General features: G+C 38.6%; 1 protein-coding gene across 21 annotated transcripts in view; it reads left to right on the forward strand.

The window, feature by feature from the left end:
* Positions 1–13867, forward strand: part of atp2b2 (ATPase plasma membrane Ca2+ transporting 2) — a 170693-nt gene that overhangs the window by 115234 nt on the left and 41592 nt on the right. For 16 of the 21 annotated variants that reach the window (XR_008388899.1, XR_008388901.1, XR_008388900.1 and 13 more), the window contains 4 exons: positions 8311–8568; positions 9194–9319; positions 10616–10741; positions 12421–12453. Coding sequence is in view for 17 of the 21 variants with exons in the window: in XM_053653369.1 (XP_053509344.1) it covers positions 8311–8568; positions 9194–9319; positions 10616–10741; positions 12421–12453 (543 nt within the window). In the remaining 4 variants the exon portion in view is untranslated. The remainder of the gene's footprint in view (positions 1–8310; positions 8569–9193; positions 9320–10615; positions 10742–12420; positions 12454–13867) is intronic. The other 5 variants (XM_053653382.1, XM_053653383.1, XM_053653372.1 and 2 more) reach the window with 1 other exon arrangement.

The following is a 13867-nucleotide window of genomic DNA, read 5'->3' on the forward strand; positions in this document are numbered from 1 at the left end:
AATGTTTTTGGCCACAAGTACAGCGGGGTAAGAAATGGCCCTGTAAGTAATTTTGACACTTTCACACAATATAACATACTATTTCTCCTTTATTAAAGTGCCCATGTTGTACATTTGATATTTTCATCAGTTTTTAATCCCACTTATGACTTTTCATGTCAAAAACACTTTTTTTTTTTACACATTTTTACACGAGTATTTTCCAACCTATTAATACTATTTAGAAGGAAACAGACTTCTTCACTGGGACTGACAGGCACACATGACATGCCTTCTTCACTGGGACTGACAGGCACATAGGCCACGTCTCTTTCACTGGGACTGACAGGCACAATGGTCCTGCCTCTTTCACTGGGACTGACAGGCACAATGGTCACGCCTCTTTCACTGGGACTGACAGGCACAATGGTCCTGCCTCTTTCACTGGGACTGACAGGCACAATGGTCACGCCTCTTTCACTGGGACTGACAGGCACAATGATCACGCCTCTTTCACTGGGACTGACAGGCACAATGGTCGTGCCTCTTTCACTGGGACTGACAGGCACAATGATCACGCCTCTTTCACTGGGACTGACAGGCACAATGATCACGCCTCTTGCACTGGGACTGACAGGCACAATGGTCGTGCCTCTTTCACTGGGACTGACAGGCACAATGATCACGCCTCTTGCACTGGGACTGACAGGCACAATGATCATGCCTCTTTCACTGGGACTGACAGGCACAATGATCACGCCTCTTGCACTGGGACTGACAGGCACAATGGTCGTGCCTCTTTCACTGGGACTGACAGGCACAATGGTCACGCCTCTTTCACTGGGACTGACAGGCACATAGGCCATGTCTCTTTCACTGGGACTGACAGGCACAATGGTCACGCCTCTTTCACTGGGACTGACAGGCACAATGGTCGCACCTCTTTCACTGGGACTGACAGGGACAATGGTCCCGCCTCTTTCACTGGGACTGACAGGCACAATGGTAACGCCTCTTTCACTGGGACTGACAGGCACAATGGTCCCGCCTCTTTCACTGGGACTGACAGGGACAATGGTCACGCCTCTTGTGTATACGATCAAGGTAGCGTAACGGTCATGTGGTAGGGGCTTGACGAATCAGGGAAGGATACGCAATGATCCAGAAGACCCTATCAGGGAGCGAATGTTGGCAGCCATGCCTTTGTTTTTAAAAGTCTTCGTTTTGGTCCGTTTACACTGAAATGCAAGCCCGGAGTTTTCAAACTAAAACGGGGTCTTTGGTGTTTCCAAAAGTCTTCCAAAAGCACAAAATGTCACTCTGCATAAAACTCTGGATCCATGGTGAATCTTACACTGTAAAAAAATACTGGGCTGGATTTACTCAAAAAAATGAGGCAACTATTTGCATCAGCTGTTTGAGTAATTTGAACGAAACGTATTTTTGTTTGACTCATTTGACTTTACATGCTTTCGAATTGTAGTTTTATGTAATGCCAACTCAATTTATTCCATTTACAGACCTAAGTTTTAAGTTAAGAATACATTATTTATCTTGTCTGGAATGATAATTTTAAGTGATATTTACTTATTTTTTTCTGGTAATTCACTCAATCTTTATAATTTGGTGAAACTTATTTTCCAAATGGATTCAATCTATGTTTGAAAGGTTCTTTAAAACTGTAGGTTTCTGTAAAACCTTAGCGTGCATCTGTGGATGCAGCGGCGAATGGTGACGACTGACAAGGGTTTAGCAAAGTATTCCCGAGCCCAGTCAGGATCTCCATTACAGACTCGTGACGGTTTTTAAGACAGTGACGTATGAGGGATCGGAGATCACGCGTATTCAGAAGTGGTTTTCAGCCTCGCCCTTTACACACTCACAGATTTGACCGGATTCCTTGAATCTTTTAATTATATTGTGCAGTGTAGAAGGTGAAATGCCCAAAATCCTACTGATTTGTCTTTGTAGAACGTTGTTCTCAAAGTGTTGGCAGATCGGCGAGTCTCGACCCATCCTTGGTCCTGAAGGACTAGGCCTTTTTGTAGGCTCCCTATATACTATGATTAGACGATTGCCTCACCTGTTTCACATCACCTTCTTATTTCAACTTGTCACATCGCTATTAGTCCTAAATTGCCCCTGTCCCAACTTTTATAGAATATGTTTCATATATCAATTTCAAAATAAATGTTTACCTTAGTTGATTAGGTAAAACATCAGTTACCTTCTTTTTATACGTTTTTTGGTTTAAATACAAGTCTGAAGTACATTTACAAATCATTCCTCTTTGTTTTTATTTGCATTTTCCATACTGTCCCAACATTTTTGGAATTGGGGTTGTACAAGAGTGCAGCAACAGTACTTATGAACACTTATGAGTACTTTTGATCTGGAGTCTTTAAAGAGACAAAATGCCTTCCTGGACTCATACAGTCCCCTCTGAAACTATTGGAACGGCAAGTCCAGTTAATTTATTTTGCTGTCCACTGAAGACATTTGGGTTTGAGATCAAAAGTTGAATATGAGAAGAGAGTTTAGGATTTCAGCTTTTATTTCCTGGTATTTATCCCCTGGTACTTAACTCCCTCCAGTCTCCTCTTCAGGAGGTGAAATGCAATTGGGTTAAGGTCTGGTGAGCAAATGCCACAGGTTGGATGTCCCTGCCAAAAGTTTTTGGAAAATAAATCCATTACAATTATCATTAGAGACCTTACTGTCATGATTTATACCTTCAGATAAAAGGGCTACACAAAATGATACACTAATCAAACAACGCATTGAGAACGTAATTAATCCAAATTACAGCAAACAACAGCAACTAAAGCTAAATTCTCAACTGCATAACTCACAGACATGAAATATGACAAAAAAAAGGATATTACTTACAGAATCAGAATCAATCAGAATCAGACTTTAGCTAATCTAATTTACTTGCAGTACAAGGCAATGTAACATATAATTATATACATCAGCAAACAAGACAAACATTTTGCATCAGCATGGCATATTAAGTTTACTGATTCTGTAAATAATATACTTTTGTTTGTCATATTTCATATCGGTGAGTTATGTAGCTGAGAATTTAGCTTTGGTTGCTGTAATTTGGATTAATTACATGCTCAATGCGTTCTGAACATATTATCTTGAGTAATCTAGACAAAGGTTTTAAGCCATGTGCGTTTGTGAAATTCGAATTAAGTTATATAGACTTAAATGCCGTTGGCTTCTCGGTAACTTGGAAGAATTTAGTCTTGTCACAGTCTTTTTTTTTTTTTTTTAAGTGTCGTGACAGACCTCAGACACGTATAACAACTGCCTCGTGCAGTGTTTCGAAAGTACCAAAAAGACCTCAAACTCCTTCAAATTGCAGCATCAAAATGCAGCCGTGATCACCTTTGTCACTCGGAAATTTGTTTCCCACAAATTGCGTCAGCCAAATCTAATGGTGGTGTTTTTAAGTCAATTTAACTTAATTCGAATTTCACAAACGCACATGGCTTAAAAGCTTTGTCTAGATATACTCAATATAATCTGTTCGATTTTTAATCGTAAAAAGTGTATTTTAAGAACTCATGCACATCAAGTAAGATACTCAAAAATATCAGTGTAAATTAACAAACATTCATTTATTTGTTGAAAATGATTTGAAAACAATTTATGTGTTAAAAATACAACCCCACAGAATCATTTGTTATCAGTGTGTACACAAATGCACGTGCCTTAGTGGTTAGCACGTCCTCCTCACACCTCCAGTGTCGGGGGTTCGATTCCCACCGTGGCCCTGTGTGTGTGGAGTTTGCATGTTCTCCCCGTGCTGCGGGGGTTTCCTCCGGGTACTCCGGTTTCCTCCCCCAGTCCAAAGACATGCATGGTAGACTGATTGGCGTGTCCAAAGTGTGTGAGTGTGTATGTGATTGTGCCCTGCGATGGACTGGCACCCTGTCTAGGGTGTACCCCGCCTTGTGCCCGATGCTCCCTGTGATAGGCTCCAGGTTTCCCCGTGACCCTGAAAAGGATAAGCGGTATAGAAGATGGATGGATGGATGTTGACATTAAATCCTTTTACCTATATTTAGCATGACGTTCCCAGAGTTGTGACTTCATGACTTATACTACTCTACTGGCTATACTTATTGATAATACTGATATTGATTTTGATTATATAACTACTTCTAGTTATTAAAATAGTAAGCTCAATGTACACACACTTCATCCAGCTCTATGGTTGGAATCAAATGGATGGAATTTGCATACATTTATTTATAATCAGATTTGGCTGTATGCAGATTTCATAAAGAGACAAGGGCCATTGTTGCTATAGCAAGATTAAACCTGTGTGTGTGAGTGTGTGTCCATGACCAGACCCCTGCAATGCTCAGCTCAGGGATGCAGATATGAAATAATATGTCAAAAAATAGAGAATCTACTTGCAGCGAAAGTGCAAGACAACACATTAGTGCCATCATATTTACTTTTTACTGCGCTGCAACTGCTTCATTTTAACAAAGCAAGAGCAGACTGCCGTTTTGCATATTACTATGTCCGTCCTGACACTACCAGCTCCTAAGAATTGCAAACGCTTTCATCTTTTTCTTGCTGAGCCAACAATAATTTATTTACCATATTCAAAGCAATTATTTTTTAAATTTTTTTTTTTACTTTTTCAAAAGTCTGCAACCAAAGACAGCAGCATTAATCACTTGTTTTAGGATCACTACACAAACTGTCTCTTTCATTTAAATCTGACTTCAAAATCCTTTTACTGGCTTTGCAAAGCTCTAAATGGACTTAGTACCCGTGTACATCTGTTACTGTATGCTTGATCATACTGTATGCTTGGAGAATCTAGCTGTTTCCATCTGAAGCAAACGTTGAATTAAATCTTTGAACAGTGACACTTGCCAATCGTTGGTATATGTGAGCTCATGTATGTGGAAGAGGGCAGATGTCTTCTGATTGTGTTATCCTTCCCTGTGATGCTGCATGAGCAGCAGTTCAAAAAGATGCAGTCAGCTGGCTTCATGTGTCTCGGAAGAAGCACTTAGCTGTAGTATGATAGGGGAGGGCTGGCTGATGGGTGAGAATTGGCAAGTGGCCAAATTAGGGAGAAGAACGGAGGGGGAAAATGTCCTGACTTAATGGTCTAACACTTAAGCTAAATCTAACAAATATAATTTTTACTCCTGTAGTTAATTAATAGTCAATATTCAATTGTGATTCCCAGTCAGAACTGGAAGATTATGCGAGTAATAATGCTGTTGCGTTAATTAAAATAACCCGTGGCAATGATCCCACCACTGCTGAATGTGCCATAACACAGAGGAGATTATTTTACATTATTACATTGTTCTGCAGTTATTACCTCTAGCATTGCTAGCATTTCTACAGTGTGCATTCATATTTAAAGCAGGTAATACCTAGAACTGGGACATAGAGTGACAATTCATAATGACAAAGTACTTCATTCAAATAAATATCACAATACTTGATATTTTCACTATAATTTTACAATATAATGAGTAGCACTACAAGTGAGTAGCAATTTTCACCAATAGCTGAGGTTCCAGATTTCTTTTGCCATAAATCATGGCACTGACATGAGCCCAAATAAGCTACTCTTGGGCAAATAAATATCTTTTCCTGAGAGAGATCACAGGTTTATTAGCGTGTTTTAATATATTGCAGTCTCAGTGAGTAGCATTATAATTGCAATTTGCTGTATTTATAGATATCAGCCTGTGTCAGTTTGACCAGAAGCACTGGTAAGGCCCATGCTTACCTTATTCCAAGCATACTTGATCTAATTTATAAGTTAATTATCTATCCGTTGGTATGTTGGAAACCTAAAATAGTACGGGACATTGGGCCTCGAAAACTGGTCTTGAGAAACTCTGACTTAGATGAAAAAGTGGCTCATTGGGCTATTGATCAAAAGGTTGGAATCCCAGAACTGCCAATTTGCTACTGTAGGGCTCTTGAGCAAAGCCCTCATGACCTGCGTTTGTAAAATTGTTGATTTTCGTAGCCGCTACATCTCCCGTGTGTGCACGCACCTGCTCTCAGGAGGATCCCTAAGCATAGAAAGGACTTATGTTGATCCATCTCCATCAGTATTGTTTATAGTGCGTGTGATATGATGAGTATTTTAAAATAAATAGTTCAGTTATACAGTCAGTTGTACATTCGAAATGGAACAGCAGGATAAGCACTTTCAGAGTGTATTTTTAGATACTGTAGCAGGGCGGCTAATTTAAGCAGTGATCATGGCTGTTTTTTCAGTGGCGTGTCATTAAGCGAAAGCGCTGAAAATTTCTTAATATGCACACATTTCTCTATGTGCTGTACAGTACAACACTTCACACACATGGTGCTGTCCATGGTGCTGAAGTCTGTACAGAGGGTGTTAAAGTGCTGTAGCAAAGCAGCAAACACTGACATCCTGAAGGGAAAAATACAGTATATATACAGCACCCTAATTTTTTTTTATTTTTTAAAAACAAAATTTGCCTTATATGTTTATGACTTTTGCATTATTGAGTCAATTAAAAAAAAAAAATAGATGACAAACATTACTTTTCCAACAAAAAAATTAAATGCTACAGGAAAATGTTTGTATGGCAGACAAGAAAGCAACATATTACATAATACACCACTGTTCAGACAAAAACCATAATGAAGTCTGTCTGGGTTTTTTTTTTTTTTTTGGTTTTGTTTTGTTTTGTTTTGTTTTTGCAAAAACAGAAACAGATATGACAGTCAGAATCTCCAGATGAACTACGGCGGTTTCTCCAAGATGCTCAGAAAAATCTTATCAGCTTATTCCCTTATAAAACTGAGCAAAGTGTACCAGAGACAACTGATGCATTTTAAAACAGCAGAGGGTTATTACACTTCATATTGACTTTGTTTAGTTTATTACTGTTTGCTACTTTTAATAGTGGATTTTTTTATGTACAAATGTTTAATCCATTATTTTTGAAGGCATCTTCGCTCAGTGATGTTGATGGTTGTTGGTCCCAGAAGGGCTGGTTTGAATATTTCAAAAAAATTTAACTGCTAATCTAATGAGATTTTCACACACAACAGTTTACACAAAATGGTGCAAAAAAACATCCAGTAAACAGCAGTTCTACAGGGCATAAACGCCTTGTTGATGAAAAAGGTCAGAGGAGAATGGCCAGACTGGTTCAAGCTGACAGGAAGGCTACAGTGATGCAAATAACCACTCTTTACCACTCTTTATCCTTGAGGTGGATGGGCTACAACAGCAGAACACCACACTGGGTTCCCTTTCTGTCAGCCAAGAACAGGAGTCTGTTTGTTTGTTTGTATTTATGTTTATTGCCATACCAGCTTCTATGGCTATTTCATGGCAAATACAGATATTAATCAAACATTCAATAAAATTCAGCTTATTAAAAAAACAATTCTATGCAACATGACAACTCTGTAAAATATTCTTTAAATTTACTTTCCTGGGTCCATCTTACCAAACAAGTTTTAATTAAAATTTTGTCCTGATGAAAGGCGTTGTCTCGTCACATTACAAAATAGGGCAGACCAGAAAAAATATGTTTTATAGTCAAGGAATTGAACAGGAGTTTAAGGCTAAAGTTAGCATAGGTTCACTGAAACTGGCCAGTTGAATATTGGAAAAAAGACCATTTTTCCAATCATGAACTGTATCCTGTATCATCTGTGATATTGGAGAGCTTAGTGAAGAATTAGCTTTCAACTAATTCTCGAGGACTCCTTATATGGCGCATGGATAACACCCACACACTCTGTACAGATCACAGTGGACTAAGTTTAAAAATGAAGTATCTTTATATATATATATATATATATATATATATATATATATATATATATATATATATATATATATGTATATGTATATATATATATATATATATATATATATATATATATATATATGTGGAATGACTACTGGATAGGTTGGACTTCTGAATAGACTAATTAGTATGTCTTATTATTACATTTTAAATGAAATGCCAGTGAATGTTTTCACAGCATCCTATAATAGAAAATACCTGATGTGTATTCTGTGCTTTGTATGCTAATCATGTGCTCATATGTTCGAAACAGTCCACACCGTCACTCTACATGGTGCTGACTGTCAGACTGCTAATTGGGTACATTTATAGTCAAGTGTATGTTGTATATATAGCGCTGTGATATCCATGTGTTTTTTCCTAAGAGGTAAAGAGTGTATAAATAAATGTGTGATCCTAAACATGTGTGGGTAAAATTGTATATTCATGCAAAATAGCTCTGATTGTGACTCTTCCTCTCATGTTTCTGTAGCATGTGGTGCTGCAAATGCTGGAGCAGAAGATGAAGGAGAGTCTGAAGCCGGGTGGATCGAAGGAGCTGCCATTTTACTCTCGGTGGTGTGTGTGGTGCTCGTTACCGCCTTCAATGACTGGAGTAAAGAGAAGCAGTTTCGTGGCTTGCAGAGCCGCATCGAGCAAGAGCAGAAGTTTCAGGTGGTGCGAGGAAGTCAAGTCATCCAACTTCCTGTGGCCGACCTTGTGGTGGGAGATATCGCACAAATCAAATATGGTATGCCCGTTTAGCCTAGCCTCAGACTACAGAACGCATTAAGCTATTGATTAAGCAAAAGTAAATGAGCTGTGATGTTCACAAAACACTTATTAGTAATTTAGTAACATGGGACACGGTTGGTCCAGTGAGTTTATACCAATTTTCAAGTTGCACTAAGTTTAGTCTCGTGATAAACTACATACATTATATGTATCAAGCTATTGCTGAAGCAGAATTCATCTGGCCTATACTTTATACCACTGGAACTCAATATCACTGGAATTATCCACTATATATCAATCACAATAAGCCTAGCGTTAAGATAAATTATGTGTATTTACCAAGCCAGCGATTAAGCAGCTATATTTTATACCACTAAAGTTACTACTTATTAACAAGATTGGTCTACTAAATCTAGTTCAGACCCATTTTCTGGACGCAGTAAATCCAGTCCTGGGATAACATATGTATATTTACCAACTAATGATATTCAGGACAGATGCTTAATTATACCATTAGTTACTGCTTATTAACTAATTATGAGATGATGTGGGTCCACATGATTGGTGGCAAATGAGTTGGGATGGTGTTTGAAGGTCATGGTGATTAGTATTCACACAGATCTTAATGTATCTTTTCCAAGGTGACCTACTTCCAACGGATGGAATCTTGATACAAGGCAACGATCTGAAAATTGACGAGAGCTCTCTTACGGGAGAATCAGATCACGTGCGGAAAGCTGCAGACAAAGATCCCATGCTCCTCTCTGGTGAGAAGTACAAGTGAAATGTCCTAAAATAATATTATGTAATAGTGACCTTGCTATGCACAATACTCATCTGCATGACAGCTCTCGCATGTTTTGTACAGATATTCTTTACAATCGATTAAGCAGCGATTATGGGGCTCACTAGCTGATGGGTGTTTAATTAGCCTGTATCTAATGTCATGTGCCTGAAGTTACTGCAGTGATAATGACAAAATAGTTTAAGCTGGATTACAGTTGGACAAAATACTGTAACATTCAAAATGCATGGCACTGCTATCATAGGCACTCAAAATCAACACTACCCCTGTGCTTGCTTTACCTAAGACTCTGAGATACAAAGCATGCTAGGAGTTATGACTTATGAGTCATGAGTCAAAGCCTTCCCAGAAGAGTGGAGGTTATTATAACATCAAAGGAGTGAATAAATCTGGAATAGGATTTTCAACAAGCACATATGGGTGTGATTGGTCAGGTGTCCGCATACTTTTGAACGTATATTGTACACCGACCAAAACAAGGTTAACCATGAACGCTTACATGCATTTCCTCTTGTTCCAACATGAACTTCTTGTTCACTGCCCCAAAGGTTCATTCCCTTCGCAATTTTTATCCAGAGTGACTAAGGGCGATGTCACATGTACCGTGTTTAATCAATTTGAACGGAACCTTGGTGCGTTTTCCCCTGGGCCAAGAGCTAGGTGGTCTTTGTCCACTTCAAGGAGAACGCAATGAGAAAGCGAGTCAACCTGATTCGACCCAACTGCGGAAACAAGCCATGTATTTAGGGTTGCGGGCAGCATTTTTCTGTAGATACCAGCTGCTAAACTGAGCCGGGAGGCACGAACTGAGCCAAAGCACGGAGCTGTGCACTGCAGAAATGCCATGTGTTCTAGATATTTGAACTGATGACTAAAAAAGGAAAATAAACAGTGGATGCATAGACAAAATGTTTTAATTGAGTTATTTATATAATTATCTAGGTTGAGTGCCAGCTCCGTGTTTTCCGTGCTCAGGTGATTTTTGTTATTTCTACTTGCACTCCGTGGAAGTTTGTTTGCTTTTTTCATCAGCGGATTTCTGACCAATTAATGAAGACTTTTTTTTTCATTGTCATTTTTTTTTTTTATTGTTTAGATTCGTTTAAATCTATGCAATTATATCCATTTCACTCTGATTCACGCAAATGGACTAATAGGTGAGGCGCTTGATAATTCCCAGCCCCACCAAGTGCATGTGTAAATACAGCATTATTTACATTATTGCTCACACTATCATCACTTATGTCTTGTTTCCCAGGTACTCATGTGATGGAGGGCTCGGGCCGGATGATAGTCACAGCTGTTGGTGTGAACTCTCAGAGCGGAATCATCTTTACCCTGCTCGGAGCTGGTGGAGAAGAGGAAGAGAAGAAAGAGAAGAAAGGTACAGTTTGTTCCTCGTATGCTTAAAAGGCTCTGGATTGTGTTTTCCCCTTGTTTTTGTGCAACCAGTTTTGCACTTGTCTCCAAGCTAAATGTCACTGCTCTCTAAATAATTAACAGGGTACATTTTTGTTGCAAAAATGAATGCAAAGTGAAGTTTCTAATTAATACCATCGCAAGAAAAATTAAGAGGGTCAGGCGAAATGCAGTAGTGAATTTCATGCCTGTGAAAATATTGTACTAGCTTTGCATTAAGTCTACAAAATGCACAACATACTGTAATGCTTTCCGGTTGATCTTGCAAGCCAAATATCATACAGTGAAAGTATGTATGCTGGTGTTTTGTTAAGAGTTCATTCTACAACTGAAAAAAGGGAACTTTAACTATGTTACATATATTCACATATATACATGTGTGTGTGTGTGTGTATATGTATACATATATATGCAATTGCAATTTCCAGTAACTTGCCTATTATCCAGCAGGTTATGTTGAGCTACTAGAACATTTTTCAAGCTTAACCTTTTGTCTATAGCTTTTGCCTTTTGCCTATAAGTTATGGCTACCTTACTAAAAAACTACTGCTAAGTATACATGAACAGATGATATAACTGTTTATTTATTTACTAATGAGTAGAAACTATTTTAGCGAGGCATGATGTTATTTATTGTAGTTATTAATTGATCTCTGCTAAGGTTCATGTTTTCTTTAATACTTCTTCGAGTAGACATGCTTTCTGTACCTATACATAACTTTTGCCCATACCTTCTGCCTAAAAATCTGCTAAGTAACAATAAAAAAAACAACAACAACATGTTGTTTCAGTGCCATTTTGAAACATGAATTAGGAAGCATCATGACGTTAAACCCAATAGGTGACTCATTTGCCTGGCCCTGGGAACGGATTGCTTTCACTCATGCTTTCACCGCACCCAAGTTCACTTGAAGGGAGTCCAGGTTTTTGGTGGACCAGGGTTTGATTCCTGGGACTGGACCCAGGTTTGCAAACAAACATGGAAAAACTTTTCCAAACTCTGGATGCAAACAAACTTGTGTCTAGAAAAAAAAAATAAGTTCAGATGTGAAACTCCCTAAAGTATTAAACTATGCTTTGTTGCCAGTGTTTTGATTTGAGACCTAGTTGGTCTTGAGGTCAGTCTTTTTGTGCAGTGTGACAAATGAGAACTTTTTTTTTTAAAAAACAAACTTAATGTTAAAAATATTGTGAGACAAAATGACCTCTCACTTGTTTACAAGCTAGACCAATGTTAATTGCTAATGTCTTCTGCACATGTAAGGACTTTTACCTTACTGGGTAAAAGGTAAGAATAGTAATGTTGTGAAAATAATGGTGCAATTTTAACACTAGTTCAAACAATACAGTCATTTCCTGACTTACAATTGTAGACCAGTGTGAGTGTACTGTAAATTTAAACTTTTATATGACCTGAAATTAACATGATTTTCTAGTAGATTAATGTAATTAGCTAATGCTGTGCCACTGTGAGGTATTTTTTAAAATTTTTTTTTTAATTTTTGTAAACTATACCTCATGGGCTAATGTATAGTGAAAAATCCTACCATGTGAAGATCAGTAGGTAGACCATGTGATTATTTGCTAATGCTGTGTACCAGTGCGAGGCCTTATGTTCTTGTCATTCTGTAAACTATAACACAGGTCAGGCAATGGAAGATGGCCGACAGCTAGCAGGTAGAGTATTGCTCTGTTTCCCCTGGACCCACTTTAACCCAGGAATAAAGAAGTTACCCCTTAATCCTTTTAATACCCTTTCCCCCATCCTCAGCCCAGCTTTGATCCCAACAATTCTCTACTTAAAAAGAAAAGCTTGCCCTCTGCATCTTTTTAAGTCTACAGATGCATCCCATCCACATGCCTGCATAGAACTGCTGAGCAATGGGTTGACCAAATCTAAAGAAAATCTATCTAGAGCATAGATCAACTTAGGGGCTTGATTTATCTGAGGTGTTTGAGTTACCTGTTTTCTGGTGCTTTGAGTAACACTAGAAGTTTATCCAGATTCCTAAGTGAATACTGTAGAGCCTTTTTAGTGGTGCAACTATGCTGCTATAGTTGCATGGCTCATATAAACATGTACCATCAACTACAGAATTATTGGCATCCTTCATAAAGGTCACTGAAAATGAGTAACACATGCATTGATAGATTTGGGAATGCTGTACGGTTTCATTTTAACTCTCAGTCAAGTAATGTTCTTGCAGTTAATCTTTATTGACTCCTCCCCTGAGAGAATAACAGTACTGAGGCTTTTCCTGTAACGTCTCACAAAATTGGAGAAACTTATAGAGTTATCTTGGATGCTCCTCCATGTAGGATATTTTAATCTCCTTTATATTCTTGTGCATGTAGATTGTCCTTTTTGGTTTTCAATAGAGTGCAAATCTGGAGACTGGGGTATTCATTGCAAAACATTGATTCTGTGTCCTACACACATTTCTGGGTTGATATTAATGTATATTTGAGGTCATTATCTTTTTAAAAGAAAATCCCTTAATGTCAGAGTCTTAACTTTCTGGTAGAGGCAGCCAGGTTTTAGACCATACTATCCTGGTACTTAGCAAAATTCATGATGCCGTAAGTCATCTCAAGAGCCCCTGGACTACTGGTTTCAAAACAGACCCAAAAGATGACCGATCCACCGATTAGTCATAACATTAAAACCACCGAGAGGTGAAGTGAATAACATTGATTATCTCATTACAAAGTCACATGTGATGGGATGGGATATATTAGGCAGCAAGTGAATAGTCAGTTCTCAAAGTTGATGTGTGGGAAGCAGGAAAAAATAGTTAAACATAAGGACTTTGACAAGGGCCAAATTGTGATGGCTAGACGACTGGGTCAGAGCATCTCCAAAACGGCAGGCCTTGTAGGGTGTTCCCAGTATGCAGTGGTTAGTACCTACCAAAAGTGGCCCAAGGGAGGACAACCAGTGAACCGGCAACAGGGTCATGGGCGCCCAAGGCTCACTGATGTGCACGGGGAGCAAAGGCTAGCCCGTCTGGTCCGATCCCCAGAAGAGCTACTGTATCACAAATTGCTGACGAAGTTAATGCTGGCTATGATAGACAGGTGCCGCAGACCA

Source organism: Ictalurus furcatus, chromosome 21 (assembly GCF_023375685.1).
Source record: "Ictalurus furcatus strain D&B chromosome 21, Billie_1.0, whole genome shotgun sequence".
Taxonomy (NCBI): Eukaryota; Metazoa; Chordata; class Actinopteri; order Siluriformes; family Ictaluridae; genus Ictalurus; species Ictalurus furcatus.